General features: G+C 44.7%; 1 protein-coding gene and 1 pseudogene across 9 annotated transcripts; one reads left to right on the plus strand and one right to left on the minus strand.

Annotated features, from left to right (window-relative positions):
• Positions 1-5,307: 5,307 nt before the first annotated feature.
• LOC125544309 lies at positions 5,308-7,173 on the plus strand (annotated as a pseudogene).
• Positions 7,174-10,926: 3,753 nt separating this feature from the next.
• LOC125544310 lies at positions 10,927-15,719 on the minus strand. 9 transcript variants are annotated; one of them, XR_007299403.1, is made up of 5 exons: positions 13,722-15,719; positions 13,172-13,287; positions 12,990-13,066; positions 12,090-12,178; positions 10,927-11,211 (listed from the first exon to the last, which is right to left on the minus strand). XR_007299403.1 is itself a non-coding variant. In XM_048707939.1 (3 exons), the coding sequence occupies exons 1-3, from the start codon at positions 14,074-14,076 to the stop codon at positions 13,063-13,065; spliced, it is 480 nt and encodes a 159-aa protein (XP_048563896.1). In that variant the 5' UTR covers positions 14,077-15,719; the 3' UTR covers positions 12,518-13,062. The 9 variants fall into 9 exon arrangements, 3 of the variants coding, with proteins under 3 accessions (XP_048563896.1, XP_048563895.1, XP_048563894.1); XR_007299406.1 differs by having other exon boundaries at positions 12,990-13,079; XR_007299402.1 differs by having other exon boundaries at positions 10,927-11,177; positions 13,172-13,292.
• Between the last annotated feature and the right edge of the window lie 1,481 nt (positions 15,720-17,200).

The raw sequence follows: 17,200 nt of genomic DNA on the forward strand, positions 1-17,200 counted from the left end.
AACCCCAAAAGACAGCGGTAGATCGGTAAGAGACATCATAGATCGTACCATATCCAATAGAGTGCGATTACGATGTTTGGACACACCATTACACTGAGGTGTTCCAGGCGGCATGAGTTGTGAAACAATTCCATATTTCCTTAAGTGTGTGCCAAATTCGTGACTCAAATATTCTCCCCCACGATCTGATCGTAAGAACTTGATTTTCCTGTCACGTTGATTCTCAACCTCACTCTGAAATTCTTTGAACTTTTCAAAGGTCTCAGACTTGTGTTTCATTAAGTAGACATACCCATATCTACTCAAGTCATTAGTGAGGGTGAGAACATAACGATAGCCACAGCGAGCCTCAACACTCATTGGACCGCACACATCAGTATGTATGATTTCCAATAAGTTGGTTGCTCGCTCCATTGTTCCAGAGAACGGAGTCTTGGTCATTTTGCCCATGAGGCATGGTTCGCATGTGTCAAATGATTCATAATCAAGAGACTCCAAAAGTCCATCTGCATGGAGTTTCTTCATGCGTTTGACACCAATGTGACCAAGGCGGCAGTGCCACAAGTATGTGGGACTATCATTATCAACCTTACATCTTTTGGCATTCACACTATGAATATGTGTAACATCACGTTCGAGATTAAATAAGAATAAACCATTGACCAGCGGGGCATGACCATAAAATATGTCTCTCATATAAATAGAACAACCATTATTCTCAGATTTAAATGAGTAGCCATCTCGCATTAAACGATATCCAGATACAATGTTCATGCTCAAAGCTGGTACTAAATAACAATTATTGAGGTTTAAAACTAATCTCGTAGGTAAATGTAGAGGTAGCGTGCCGACGGCGATCACATCGACCTTGGAACAATTCCCGACGCGCATCGTCACCTCGTCCTTCGCCAGTCTTCGTTTATTCCGTAGTTCCTGTTTTGAGTTACAAATGTGAGCAACTGCACCGGTATCAAATACCCAGGAGCTAGTACGAGCGCTGGTTAGGTACACATCAATAACATGTATATCACATATACCTTTGGCATTGCCGGCCTTCTTATCCGCTAAGTACTTGGGGAAGTTCCGCTTCCAGTGACCGTTTCCCTTGCAATAAAAGCACTCAGTCTCAGGCTTGGGTCCATTCTTTGGCTTCTTCCCGGCAGCTTGCTTACCGGGCGCGGCAACTCCCTTGCCGTCCTTCTTGAAGTTCTTTTTACCCTTGCCTTTCTTGAACTTAGTGGTTTTATTCACCATCAACACTTGATGTTCCTTTTTGATTTCCACCTCCGCTGATTTTAGCATTGAATATACCTTAGGACTGGTCTTTTCCATCCCCTGCATATTGAAGTTCATCACAAAGCTCTTGTAGCTAGGTGGGAGCGACTGAAGGATTCTGTCAACGACTGCATCATCCGGGAGATTAACTCCCAGCTGAGACAAGCGGTTGTGCAACCCAAACATTTTGAGTATGTGCTCGCTGACGGAACTATTCTCCTCCATCTTACAACTATAGAACTTGTCGGAGACTTCATATCTCTCGACCCGGGCATGAGCTTGGAAAACCATTTTCAGCTCTTGGAACATCTCATATGCTCCGTGTTGCTCAAAACGCTTTTGGAGCCCCGGTTCTAAGCTGTAAAGCATGCCGCACTGAACCAGGGAGTAAGCATCACTACGTGTCTGCCAAGCGTTCATAACGTCTTGTTCTGCTGGGAAAACAGGTGGTTCACCTAGCGGTGCATCAAGGACATATGCTTTCCTGGCAGCTATGAGGATAATCCTCAGGTTACGAACCCAGTCCGTGTAGTTGCTGCCATCGTCTTTCAGCTTGGTTTTCTCTAGGAACGCGTTGAAGTTGAGGGCAACATTAGCGTGGGCCATTTGATCTACAAGACATATTGCAAATAATTTTAGACTATGTTCATGATAATTAAGTTCATCTAATCAAATTATTTAATGAACTCCCACTCAAATAGACATCCCTCTAGTCATCTAAGTGATACATGATCCGATTCAACTAGGCCGTGTCCGATCATCATGTGAGACGGACTAGTCATCATCGGTGAACATCTACATGTTGATCGTATCTTCTATACGACTCATGTTCGACTTTTCGGTCTTCCGTGTTCCGAGGCCATGTCTGTACATGCTAGGCTCGTCAAGTCAACCTAAGTGTATTGCGTGTGTAAATCTGGCTTACACCCGTTGTATGCGAACATTAGAACCTATCACACCCGATCATCACGTGGTGCTTCGGAACAACGGACCTTAGCAACGGTGCACAATTGGGGGGAACACTTTCTTGAAATTATTGTGAGGGATCATCTTATTTATGCTAACGTCGTTCTAAGTAAATAAGATATAAAACATGATAAACATCACATGCAATCAAATAGTGACATGATATGGCCAATATCATTTTGCTCCTTTTGATCTCCATCTTCGGGGCGCCATGATCATCATTGTCACCGGCATGACGCCATGACCTCCATCATCATGATCTCCATCATTGTGTCTTCATGAAGTTGTCTCGCCAACTATTACTTCTACTACTATGGCTAACAGTTAGCAATAAAGTAAAGTAATCACATGACATTTATGTTGACACCCAGGTCATAAATAAATTAAGACAACTTCTATGGCTCCTATCGGTTGTCATACTCATCGACATGCAAGTCGTGATTCCTATTACAAGAACATGATCAATCTCATACATCACATATATCATTCATCACATCCTTTTGGCCATATCACATCACACGGCATATGCTACAAAAACAAGTTAGACGTCCTCTAATTGTTGTTGCAAGTTTTTACGTGGCTGCTATAGGTTTCTAGCAAGAACGTTTCTTAACTACGCCCAAACCACAACGTGATATGCCAATTTCTATTTACCCTTCATAAGGACCCTTTTCATCGAATCCGATCCGACTAAAGTGGGAGAGACAGACACCCGCTAGCCACCTTATGCAACTAGTGCATGTCAGTCGGTGGAACCAGTCTCACGTAAGAGTACGTGTAAGGTTGGTCCGGGCCGCTCATCCCACGATGCCGCCGAATCAAGATAAGACTAGTGACGGCAAGTAAATTGACAAAATCGACGCCCACAACAACTTGTGTTCTACTCGTGCATAGAAACTACGCATAGACCTAGCTCATGATGCCACTGTTGGTGATCGTTGCAGAAATTAAAAAAAATTCTACGCATCACCAAGATCAATCTATGGAGTAACTAGCAACGAGAGGGGAGTGCATCTTCATACCCTTGAAGATCGCGAGTCGGAAGCATTGCAAGAACGCGGTTGGAGGAGTTGTACACGTAGCGATTCAGATCGCGGCCGAATCCGATCTAAGCACCGAACAACGGTGCCTCCACGTTCAACACACGTGCAGCCCGTTGACGTCTCCCGCGCCTTGATCCAGCAAGGAGGAGGAAAAGGTTGAGGAAGAAGGCTCCAACAGCAGCACGACGGCGTGGTGGTGATGGAGTGGCAGTTCTCCGGCAGGGCTTCGCCAAGCTCACGCGGAGGAGGAGAGGTATTGGAGAGGGGAGGGGCCGCGCCTTGGATGTGGTGCTGCAGCCCTCCCCTCGCCCCTCTATTTATAGGGAGAAGGGGGAAGGGGGGTCGGCCCCTCTAGATGAGATCTAGAGGGGGGGCGGCCAAGGGGGAGGGGGCTTGCCCCCCAAGCAAGGGGGGGCACCCCCCTTTAGGGTTCCCCCCAAACCCTAGGCGCATGGGCCCTAGTGGGGAATGGCGCCCAGCCCACTAGGGGCTAGTTCCCTTCCACCTACAGCCCATAAGGCCCTACGGGGCAGGTGGACCCTCCCGGTGGACCCCCGGAACCCCTCTGGTGGTCCCGGTACAATACCGGTATATCCCCAAATATTTCCGGTGACCATATGATGACTTCCCATATATAAATCTTCATCTCCGGACTATTCCGGAACTCCTCGTGACGTCCGGGATCTCATACGGGACTCCAAATAACATTCGGTAATCACATACAAATCTTCCTAATAACCCTAGCGTCATCGAACCTTAAGTGTGTAGACCCTACGGGTTCGGGAACCATGCAGACATGACCGAGACAACTCTCCGGCCAATAATCAACAGCGGGATCTGGATACCCATGTTGGCTCCCACATGTTCCACGATGATCTCATCGGATGAACCACGATATCGAGGATTCAAGCAATCCCGTATACAATTCCCTTTGTCAATCGGTACGTTACTTGCCCGAGATTCGATCGTCGGTATCCCAATACCTCGTTCAATCTCGTTATCGGCAAGTCACTTTACTCGTTGCGTAACACATCATCCCGTGACCAACCCTTAGTCACATTGAGCTCATTTCGATGATGTCTTACCGAGTGGGCCCAGAGATACCTCTCCGTCATACGGAGTGACAAATCCCAATCTCGATTCGTGCAAGCCCAACAGACACTTTCAGAGATACCCGTAGTGCACCTTTATAGTCACCCAGTTACGTTGTGACGTTTGGCACACCCAAAGTATTCCTACAGTATCCGGGAGTTGCACAATCTCATGGTCTAAGGAAAAGATACTTGACATTAGAATAGCTTTAGCAGACGAACTACGCGATCTTGCGTTATGCTTAGGATTGGGTCTTGTCCATCACATCATTCTCCTAATGATGTGATCCCGTTATCAATGACATCCAATGTCCATGGTCAGAAAACCGTAACCATCTATTGATCAACGAGCTAGTCAACTAGAGGCTCACTAGGGACATGTTGTGGTCTATGTATTCACACATGTATTACGATTTCCGGATAACACAATTATAGCATGAACAATAGACAATTATCATGAACAAGAAAATATAATAATAACCATTTTATTATTGCCTCTAGGGCATATTTCCAACATGATCCGGGATGATGCTGGGGAGGTTATGTTGGCCCGTGCGGGACGGAAGGAGAATATTGCCAACCCTTTTGTTGCGGAAGCTACTGCCATGTCTGAGGCTGTCTCAATGGCAGCCGAGGTTGGTGCACTTCGGGTGATTTTCGAAACAGACTCAAAACTCCTGTCCGAAGCACTTGACTTCACCAAGGTGGACTCATCTCATTATGCGGCCATCATTGAAGATACTAAATTCCAGCTCAAAATGTGGTTCTTTCAACACTCTATTAGTGTATGTCGTCGTAGTGCAAAACTCTGTAGCACACGAACTAGCTAAAGTTGATCGTTGTTGCTTGTCAAACGACAGTGCTAGCTGAAACTCTATTGTACCGTCCTCACTGGCTGTTTGTGTTTCGGATGATTTGCCCGTGCACCGTTAATTTATAAAGCTTTGCTTTACCCTTAAAAAAAAAGCTCGGGGAGGAGCCAAGCTCTCCGGCCGGTGCGCCATGGGAACGGCCAAGCTCTCCGGCCGGTCCGCGAGCCTCCGTGCGGCGCCGGCCTCCTCCCACGAGCGCAGCAGCTCCGCCTGGATCTGGGGATGAGGTCGTGGGTTGTGTGGTGGCCGATGGGGCGCGGCCTCCGGTGTGGATCAGACGGAGCCCGTGGGTTTCGCGAGAGATGAGATGAGGTGAGGTCCGGTCCGTTCTCCGGCGCCGCCTGTCTTCTCCCCGGAACCAACTCGGACTCCGAAACAGACTCGTGCTCCCGTCTAAACGCTCTCGCGCGCCCCGCCCCGCCTGTCTCCTCCCCGTCCGCGATTTGGTTTCGTGGTATGAGCTCTATATATCTAGATCCGCCCCGACGCCCACAAGACCAGATCGATTGCGCTGATCTTTTGCCTCCGGTTTGTAGGATGTCTAAGCGACGACGCCGGAGCGAGGAGGGTGAGGCCAACTGCCATGACCGCAGCGGCAACAAGCACAAGAGCCTCTATCTGGTTCTAGACGACTGGCACAGGGGCTTCACCATCCGCAAGCTTGACGCTGGCAGCCCTGACCTAAGCCACCCGCCTGTCGTCCGGCTAGTGTCACCTGCGCGTGACCTTCCCATGGACTTTGCAGCACTGGGCGGCAACATCATAGCCACCAGCAACCAATATGCTGCCACCGTGGTCTTCGACACGGAAACTGCCGCTCTGGCCATGGGCAATCCCCTCCCTGATTCACTCCTCGATGCGGCCAACTACTTTCTCACCGCCGGCGACGCGCTGTTTGCGTTCGCCTACTACTTCATGAGGCGGCCTCAGTCCTTTCACGTCCTGACCACCACCAAGGACGACATGGACACTTTGTGCCCAAGCACTGACTGATCCTGGAAAAGCATGCCGGCTCCCTTCACCAAGGCTGAAAAGATTAAATCCTACGCCCTTCACCCGGACGGACACACCATATTTGTGTCTTCATACACCAGCGAGGTCATCGCTGGCACCTTCTCCTTTGACACCAAGAACTGTGAGTGGAGGCGCCATGGGGATTGGATGCTCCCTTTCGAACTCGAAGGCTACTTCGACGCCGAGCTAGATGCATGGGTTGGGCTACACCTAGATGGCTACATCTGCTCCTGCCAAGTTCCCTCCCTCAGCAGTAGCAGCAGCACATTGCAGCAGCCCAAATGGAAGATCGCCAAGGATCACAAGATGTGGAACCCATGGTATCAGTTGGCTAGAGGGCGAGGGCCTACTCTCACCTACATGGTCAACTCCAGGTTTTTCCTTGTTGATTGCCTGGCGGCCGATGGTTTAGAGTTCCAGGATGCTTTTGGTGACTCTTGTGGCTGCGTGCTTAACATGACCACGTTTCGTCTCAGCTACGATCGTGAGGGAAATCTGAAAATCAAAGACAGGAACACTACCTCTTGTCGCGTGTCTAAGCAACTCTCGACCTTCTCCCCCGTGGCCTTCTGGATGTAGCTACAGCCAAGGAAACTGCTCATGCTGTTTTTCATTTATTTAGCTGTATGTAATGCATACTAGTTATGTTCATCGTCCTATCTGTAAATTACTCCCTCCATTTTTCTATATACAAGGCCACTTTGTAAATTGGGTCCAACTCTGACCATCGATTTGAGCAACAAAATATATGTTATATGCCACACAAAGCATTGGCATATACCACATATTTTGTTGCTCATACTGATGATCAAAGTTAAACCCAAATTATGAAATGGCCTTGTATAGAAAAAGAGAGGGAGTATGATTTGAATCAATAAAAAGCAAACCGGTTATTGTGTGGAACCTTTCGGAGCTCTTAATTGTTAATTCTGCAAATGCAGAAACCGAGCAATGGATGTCTATAACTATGAGAAATTAAACAAGGAAAGTTAAACAAAGCGTAATGTGAGTTGTTCATAATTCGCAAACATTTACTTATTTATTATATGGACTGGAGAATGTTAATTCATGGCCGCTTTCTTTCCTTGACATGGTAGTACGTACAGTCTCCTGCCCATAAGTCCAAGAATATGTTAAATTTGGAACCATCTTTAGGATTCAGATTTGTGTTTCATAAAAGAACACACTCAGGTTTTGGAATCGCTTTATGGAGAAGCTAGCCATTGATCGGATATGTAAACTCATTAGGATGCTTGCGTGAAGAATGCTGATAAAATAATATTTTACATGACATGGCTAATGCCGCGTCTACTTATTTACAATTTACATTCTGTTAAAATGCAAAGAATGTATTTCTTGGCAACTAAATCATCCCCTGTTTAGTTGCTTTTATGCAGAGGCATTACGGATTTACAATCAGTTGCCAAAGAAAGCCTTCACTTATTATGATGCTGGTGCAAAACATGATTTAGCAGCTATTTTTTACACTACACATTTCGTGATATGTTACTTGTTCTGCTGTTGTTCCATGTTCGTTAATTGTGCATCACATGTTCACCAAAGTGGCTAGGCTATTAGATAGATGGTTCATTTTATAGCCAGGATGTTTTCCATCGTGCTCACAAATGTTGATCAGTACAGTGGTTCGGAAGTTGCCCTCAACCTTTAACAATTTTCTTATATCTGTTTTTTTTATATATGCAGTATGCTTGGTTTATTTATAGGATGCGTTGTAAACTAGATATATTTAGTGAAAGGTTCTGCAGTAATTAAGATAGATACCAACACGGTTTCCTTTATTCCGTTGCTACATTCTATTCTATGATGTGAATTTGTTGGCCAATCATCTAAAAAAAGTAATTGGCAAATGCTTATGCATCAAATACCTGGCATTTTTTCATGCTTGGGCCTTTTTAATTACGAATACCTGGTTTATTTATGGGGATTTTTTGGTAAATTACAGAGTAACATAAATTTAGAAGTAGATACCTAAAGGTAGAAAATAAAATCACAGCCTATAGAAACACTATTGTATTTTTCTATACAAAATCCATCTGGTGACATTATTCAGTAAAATGTCATGAGAAAATTTAAAAGATGATTAAAAAGTGCACTTCAGAGGTACTCATGTTGGTATCTTTTGATCTGGCCATTGTAACTGTGTAAAGTACAGTAATATGTTGTATCTCTGTAAAAGATTGGTGTGCCTTTGTTGTTGATAAGCAGGAGGATATATGAAACTGAAAAGCATGAATCACTTATCACTTAGTTTACAAACATGTATTTGGAAACAATTTTATTTCTAGGTAAATACACATTGTCTGATACACAAGTCGTGTCATTATATAAACCAAACCTCAAAGCTGATCATTTTTTTCCGATGCTTCTACATTGTAAGAAAATTATGAATTGTACTTGGCAATGTAGATCATCAATGGCTTATGACCACAAGTAGAGGCAGATGCACAATGTGAACAGAAACCAAACTTGGTTACGGAAATTATATTAGGTTCGTTTTGCTTTGAACTTGAGATCTAGCAAATTGAAACATTGGAAGTTGGTTCTGAAAATGGCACTAGCTCTGCACTCATTCGAGGTCATGGTTACTAAACACAAGAGTTGACATGTACATATATTTTGTTGCAGTATGTGCTATTAAAGTTCATACTCTGTATCATGGTATGTTCGCCTTTTGGTTTCATTGGTCATTATGTGTTTCTAAAGATCCTTTGAAGATCAATACCAATCTTTGTTTAGTTACTACAAAAGCATTCTGGCCAAATAAAAGTTGACCAAGAGATGATAGCAAGGAGATAGAAGTTGTCAATTTTGATAATTGAGTCTTTTGATGATTTATTCTTCCATGTCCAGTAGCAAAACATTTTCTGTTAGATGCTGGGATTTCAGACTTCTCATGTGACTTGTGAACTGACCCTCTTCTGCTTGCAATCTTCGATAGTTTGGTGGTAAATTAAAAGGTGGATCGAGAAAGATGTTGTGGCTGAATCGTTGACAAATAGGAGTTCAACCTGGCTGTGAAGGTTGCCACCCCGATCTTTCTTTTTGCAGTATTAACTCTGCATCGAACAAAGCAAGTTTCTTGGCACTGTCGAGCTATTATTCAGACACAGTTTCAGGTATACTCACACACTTGGTTGTGGCATCAGATACATATGCATTTTACATTTAGCTACTTCACGGAATAATTTTGTATTGAAACTGTGACACTCTTCTTTTTTGCAGTCTTTATTCTGCATCATACAGAGCAAGTGTTATGCATGTTTCTTTCCTCCTAGAGAACTCAGTGCATGCACACATCCCAGTGAGGGCCTCAATGAGGAACAGGCTAGGCTGGAGATGTCGGTGATGAGGTTATCCGACATTGGCTGCTTGCTTCTTGAAGCACACCGGTGTTCCCAAGCACTCATCAAGTCTCTGAGATTTTCTGTATCCTCTATGAATGCTCCGCTTGTTTAGTTTGTGGACTAAAATGCTTGAACGATTGTTTTTGGTGAAACAACCAATAGTTATAAGGGATAGAAAATAGTCTGCTGCAACAACAAATCATTCACTTATGCACCAGAATACTGATTTAGGTGACCAGCAGGCAAATTAAGTAAGATTTATCAGTAGAACAGAAAAATCGATCATAGTACTGCATCCTTGCAAGTGAAATGCCAGTGTTAGTTATCTGAACACTCTGGAGAATTGCTTGCAGAAGTAGTTTAGTGCTTAGTAAGTTGTTAAGAGTGCAAATTTCTAGGCTTGGTTCATCTCCTAATAAGATGCTCTTTTTGCTATTTGTAGCTGATCAAAAAGTAACAACTTACCATAAATGATAGGAGTGCTGTTCATATGTCAGAGTCAGACCAGTGATGAAAAATAGTCAGAATTCTCTGGCAACATACATGGACAACTTGACAATGAAAGATCACTTGTATTGCTCGAAAAGTGAAGGTACGCTTTGATGTTCTTGCGAGTTCCATCCTCTTATAGTTACATATAAAGTTTTGTTCACTCACAAGCAGCAGAAAAGCATGATTCATGAATCTTCCTATAGGATAATAAGACTTGCTACTGAAGAATGATTTGACGGTAAGTAAGTGAAGACCATAAACTCAAGTAATTGAAACTGGAAACACCTTATGGGCGCAAATCCACGTTCAAATTTAGGAGCTGAAATGGCATGTACTCCCTCCGTCCGGAAAAAGTTGTCCATCGCGAAGTGTACTGGTGTTTTTGCAAAAAAGCCCTCCGAGTTTTAAAACTATCTCAAATAGATTCATGTCTCCATCTTCTTCCTCGGTCGTCCCCGTGCATCGCCTGGCCAGGCGCCACCAGCTGATTTCACTGCCGTCCACTAGCACGAGCCCACTTGCGCCTCTGATTCCGCCGCCCGCCCGCCACCTGCGCCTCTGATTCCACCGCCGCCACCCATCTGCACCTGCACGATTCCGCGCGTCGCCAAAGGTGCCGTCGTAGGATTCTTCACCTGCGCTGGCCAGGACGTGCGCCGGCCAGGAACTGCTCCGCTGCTGCTGAGGAACCACGCCGACGCATTCCCCTCACTCCACGACCACCTCCACGCGTTCCCCTCCAGCCACGATCCCCTCTGCGCGTTCCCCTCCTGCCAAGATCCCCCCCGAGCGTCGCCGGAGCCTCCCACTGTGATCCGGTTGAGGTCGTCCTCCTCGAGCTCTGCGTGCTCCTGGGTGTCGATCGCCTGGACCAGGAGTGCATGCTGCTGCTCACGTCCCAGGCTGCTTCCTCGCACCCGCGGCCACCGCTCCTCTCTCTGGCGACTCCGGCAGGCAGGGCCACGCGGGCCTGCCCACCGGCGAGACGACCGGGTGCCTGATCGAGCCCCGCCACCGCTGCCTTTTGCCGCCCCACCCCTCGCCGCTGCTGCTGCCCGCCTGTGCCGCAAGAGTTAAAGTTCAGTGCTGCTGCCTGTAAAAGTTCAGTGTACACATTTAAATTCAGTGATGCTGCATGTGCTCCCAACTTCTGATGAACTTGAAGCTAAAATTTAAACTGAAGTCCAAATTCCAGTGTGGTCTTCAACTGCAGCAGCCTGTGTGGATCCACAAGACTGCATTTATGTTTGTGTATGTGTGTCTTTGATGAAATGCTTGCTTGCTGAAATTGTAGCAGCAACAACAACTAAGGCTGAATGATGAACAGATTATAGTGGTCAGATTAGTTCAGACATTGCTGCTGAGAAACATGTATAGTGGTTTCAAGTATTGCACTGCTACTGAATGATGAACAAATTATAGTGGTCACATGTTTAGATTAGCTCAGACATTTCTAGATAACATAACAACAAAACAATCCTCTTTCCTAAACAGGCATTTCTGAAAGTTGATAGATATAATCAGCTAGATCAATTGCTATCTTATTTCCAAATAATTTCAGTCCACAATCTATCAATTTATTTTGGAAACAATTAATATGATTCCACCAGATTACTCAAGGCTGGAGTATATTTCCAAATATTTCCAGTTAGTCTTATGGGTCATCTAAAAAATGTTTCATTGGAACATTCTTGCTGTCAAATTTCAAATTATTGTAAGGAGTTAACTGAATTTACTGTAAGGAGTTAACTGAATTTAGTTTCAATAAAGTCAAATTAGCTAAATTTTCAGTGAATTTAACAACATGAATTTGCTTGGCTGGCGTATCTGAGAAACTGTAATTCAGAAAGAGAATTTTCAGATGCTCTTTGACTGAAACCATATCACATTGGCATTCTCTCTGACTAGGAGCAGAGGGAGGAGAGCCAGGAGAAGACTAACAACATCAGTGATATGTTCAACATAAATTACCTTAGTCAAATTTGTCCCCCGAGGCAATCTGATTCCCCTTCCATTATCCAAATAGACTCCTTTGCACTATCCATTATCTTCATTAGTCTCTGCATGATCATAGAAGAATCTGAAAAAATAAGGGGCCCTTCTAAACAAAATTTTACACTGAAAAATAGGACCCCGAGAAACTGTATTTAGTGATCTTGTACTCTAAAAATAGAACATTTACACTGAAGCTTCAAACAAAATTTCAGTGATCTTGTACTCAATTTAGTGGCAATCAGACTTGAGATGCAAAACTGAAGCTTCGAAACTGAATTTTCAAAATTTCAATGATCTTGTACTAAATTTTCTAGCTCACTTTTCTCGAGTTACTTCAAAATTTACACATCAGTAGTGACTCTAGTGTGTGTAGAATTTCAACCACAAGACTGATTCTCACCAATATCCAGGACTAGCCACTTCAATTATGTCTTTAGAGAAATTCAGTTAAAATGACAGCAGTTTTCAGTTTTGACAATAGTATAACATCTTGTCAGTTTTGACAGTATGTGTAGTTGCCGTGGAGCAAACTACACACATTTAATATTTGGAGATAGCAGAAACAGACGGCCGAGGACCAAACCTTGAACTACAGAATCTTCTAACGGAACTTTAGATGTTCTATAGGTCATGTACGACTCCCAAGTTCTAACAAAAAAATTCAGACAACTCCCAGGAATACATGATCTGAATTTAAAGGATCACACTATAGATGTGGCTCAAACTATAGAGAGAAAAGCATTTTCCTGCAATCTTTAGCATGAGTATTTCAGAATTGCTAGTGAAATGTCAAACTAGCATTTGGAGATCAAAATGTCCTAGCTCCAAACATGGAAGTGTAGAAAAATCTAAAGGTAATGCCCTAATGTTCTGAACCTCATTGTTGAATGTCTTGTCAGGCGGCATCGGTGCGTTTTGCTGATGTTTCTTCCCCGCAATCACTCTGCCATCATCTGGCACAACACGCTGTATTATTAATCCCATAGATACAAAGATATGAGTACTCCGAATGGACATTGGTGGAAAGGATAGAAGATGTTAAAGGAAAATAACCAAACCTTATAAACGTTTCCGAATGGACCTCCACCAATCTTCCGCTCCGCGGAGAAATCATTTGTAATTTTATGGTCTGCTGGTTGCCCCTGATGTGCCAGTCAACAATGCAGCATTGAGCCTTCACTTCAGTACATGAAAAATTACTGTCAATTTTCAGCAATGCAGCATAAAAGATCAAAAATCATACTTTCCAGTAGTAAAAGATCAAAATTACTGAATTTTGACTTCCGTAGTTACTGGTTTCTCATTGACATTGACCAAGATTGCTGAATTTGTTTTCAGTTTTCAAAGTTTTGACATTGACCAAGATTACTAAAGAAAAAATCAGTCCAAATCTGTCTACTGTCTTCAACATTGACCAAGATTACACAAAAGCTCAGGTAGTAGCTAAATTTTCCCTATGCTGGTGCACCATAATTTTCCATATTCATTGAGCAAAATTCAGTCCAAATCTGTCTACTGTCTTCAACATTTGCTAATTGTCTACTGTCTTCAACATCTATCAGTACAAATAAACTTCAGTTCAGAACTATAGCATGAACTTGAGTTTACTCTGGATCTGAAGCTCCGGCGAGCTCTGGACTTGAGCACGTGGAGGTGTTGTGGACGCCTTGAGCGCGTAGTGCTCCGGCGAGCTCCTCCACCTTGACCACCCGTGCTTCCCAGTGCTTGGGTCGACGACGTCCATGGAGGGGGAGGGCTTCATGGTTGACAGCGAGCAGGTGGTCGGACGAGAGGGCCAGCAGGGGTCGCTGGGTAGTTGGCAGGTGCCGACGCGGAGGGAGGAGCGGAGAGGGGGGAGCGCCACGGCGAGGAGAAGAGACCGGGTTGACGAGGCGGCAGACGGAGGAGGGGGCACTCGAGGAGGAGGCTGACGGAGGAGGTAGACATGGACGGCGGCCGCCATGGCTAGTGGTCCTCGGGGATGGACACCTCGCTAGGCCGCCGCACAAAAATCCAACCTTCGGGCAAAATTCCAAGCTTCAAACAAGGCATGGGGGAAGAAGGTGGCACCGGCGTGGGCAGAGGTGGGGAGGGGGGGGGAAGGGCGAGGGGGGGGGGGAGGGGGAGGAAGGGATCGAGGCGGCGCGATGTCACGGCGTCGCCGGCGAGCAAGCAGTGAAAGAATGGGGTAGCGAGGGGAAGAATGGGCGGCTGGAGTGCGGATTGTGTCGGGGGAAGCTGGGGGTGTTTTTTGCAAAATGTACATGGTGACAACTTTTTTCGGACGGAGGGAGTATTGGTTTAGATACCCCAAAAAATGTATTAAGAAACTCAGTGAAGAAATATATTCTGCGGGGAAGAGAAAGCACATTATACTCACTGGCCAGTCTAGTGTGTGCATACCTTGCTACAGACCACACTGGATTCTACGATTCTGGATGAACTGCAACAGCAAAGTCACATGGGAATTCAAACCCCGATTGAATACAAAGGAAATTATAAGATGTGATTACAGCATGATGCTTACAGTTACTCACTGATAAGCATATCCTTTTGTGAGGGTAAAACCTGCCACTAGGGGTTGTCATGCTGAACAACAAAGACAAACTATAACTTAAAAAAAATCGAAGTTGCAATGAATTCTTTACTTTCAGATCTGCGTATTTCTTAATTTAACATTTCTTCAAATAACTTGCTTCATATTTAATATTCAATGATCATATAGCTCTTTGTAATTTGGTTATCCGTCAGGCTGGGCAAAGAATATTTTCCTTGGGTACGCAGGCCGAATTTACATAGAAGCTTTATGAATCAGTGGCAGCTAGCCTTGAGGGCTAAAGCCTAAAGGCTAGGATCCTTCACAGGATATTTTCTATTGTTCAGGTTTTGCTGCATGCCCTCCTCTCCAGATCATCGCGAGATTCTTAACACACATATTTTATGTAGCTTCCTGATACACATCATTTGAGAAACTGAACCGTAAGATCTTGCATGCTTTTTATATGTGTTGGTTCATGTTTTTTGTTTATCCGGTATTGAAATCAATATCACCAGTAATTCGTTGATGAAGTAGTAAATATTTTTGAAATGAGATATGTCGTTTGATTTTCATTCATCCAAGTCTGATGTTATCAAGTGCTCATGGCTAGCCAGTCTACTTTAGAAGTATAGAAAGGCTGATAGTTCCTATGTTGGTTCAGCGCAAAAGAGATGTTTAGGAGATGTAAGTTTTACATTGCTGCCTGCATTTGATTCTGCAAACAACACTTTGTGTTGGGGAAAGCCTACATTTCCCCATAGTTTTTTCTTTTAGTATCTTGCATGATGTGAAGATTCTTTCCACATTGCTGTCTGCATTTGATTCAGCTTTTTTGTTTTCCCACATAATTTATATAGCTAAACATGTCGTTTCCAATATTTCACGCTGCTGGGCGTGTGTTGATGGACGAGTGCAGGATGGCGGTGTTGTTTGGCGTCGTGGTGGCGTCGACGGCAGCTAGACCTGGCAAGGTTAATGCGTCAGTAGCTCTGAAGATAGATTGGTGGCAGTTGGTGGCGGCGGCCTCTGAGTGTGCGCCGGACCGATGGGTGCCCCATACCCGGCAGATGGCTTGGTTGGGGCCTCAGGTCTTAGATGTTAGGTTTGGCTGCGAGGTCTGTTTGGTATTAGGCCTAGATCAGCATCCCTTCATCAACTGGATAGGTGTAGCGATAGATGTTGTCTAGACGGTGGTTTCAATCTTACTGTTGTATTACTTTGTAAGGTCTTTTGTGAATAATTAATAAAATGACTGCATGCATCGTCCAGATGCAGAGGCCGGGGGTCTTCCTCTTTTGGAGAAAACATAACTATCTTTGACCAAAACAAATTGTAAGCTGTAAGGATGTTTGTGGCAAGATATGCACACTTGTAGTGCTCGACGAACAGAAGACCAGGTTTTTTTTCTTTCGCGCACATACATAAAGTGAGCACTATTATATTTCCATTCTGCTTTTTAATAATAATATACTGCCAAGTTCTTCATCATTGTGTTATATATGCAGGTGATAGTTGCTGCCACTAGAGATACTGAACCAACAATGCTGCCACTAGAGATACTGAACCGATCAAATTAGTTGCTTCGGTGTATCATGTTTTTATGACTTGTCTGTTCCCAGTTTATCATGGACCATTGACGGGTTCAAGGGATACCCAATACCCTTGGTCCCTGTTAGACCATTGACGGCTTGCAGACTCCAGGACAGTGATCATCACGGATCGGCTGGTGTAGGCTGTTGAATATATGAGGAAATTACTACTCCCTCCGAGCCATATAAACTAAAGCCAGGACACTATTTTGGATCGGACAGAGTACAAGATTTAATTCAAATAGAAACTAAACTAATCATGCGGACTAGCAAAATAGAATAGACGAATAGATCAAATCTAAAGCACATAAGGAGTTCGGATTTGTGAGTAATATCCAGCCTTGTTTTGCAAGCATAGCCTGATTAGGGCATCTCCGAAACGGACTTTCAAACCGTCCTAATCCGTTTGGACCGTGCGGTCCGGACGTGTTTTGACATCCAATGCAGCCCACTCAAATCCCTCTCCCGGGCCCATTCTCTTCCACTCCGCCCCTGCTTCCCTTTACTTTGCATCTGTGCCCTCCTCCGATGCTGCTGATGTACCTCTTCGGCCGACACCCAGTCATTGTTGGACGACTGCAACCACCATCCACACGCCCACTCGCCTTGTACTACAGTGTCATCCACCCAGGATTCGTCCGCAGCCATGTACCCTGCTGATGTACCTCTTCGGCCGACACCCAGTCATTGCTGGACGACTGCAACCACCATCCACACGCCCGCTCGCCTTGTACTACAGTGCGTCATACTGCTTACCACCAACGTCTTATTTTGATTCAGCGGTATTGTTGGATGAAGCGGCCCTGACCAACCTTACATGGCCACGTTCATGAGACCGGTTCCACCGACAGACATGCAACTAGTTTTGTATAAAGGTGGCTGGCGGATGTCCGTTTCTCCAACTTTGGTTGAACCGAATTTGACTGCGGCCGGTCCTTGTTGAAGGTTAAAACAACAAA

Source organism: Triticum urartu, chromosome 3, assembly GCF_003073215.2.
Source record: "Triticum urartu cultivar G1812 chromosome 3, Tu2.1, whole genome shotgun sequence".
NCBI classification, from domain to species: Eukaryota; Viridiplantae; Streptophyta; class Magnoliopsida; order Poales; family Poaceae; genus Triticum; species Triticum urartu.

Coding starts and splice junctions, on each gene's coding strand:
- LOC125544310 (XM_048707937.1), bottom strand. CDS start 14,076: ATGGCGGCCGCCGTCCATGTCTACCTCCTCCGTCAGCCTCCTCCTCGA. Junction 13,293..13,721: donor GCCGGAGCTTCAGATCCAGA/GTAAACTCAAGT, acceptor CATGTACTGAAG/TGAAGGCTCAATGCTGCATT.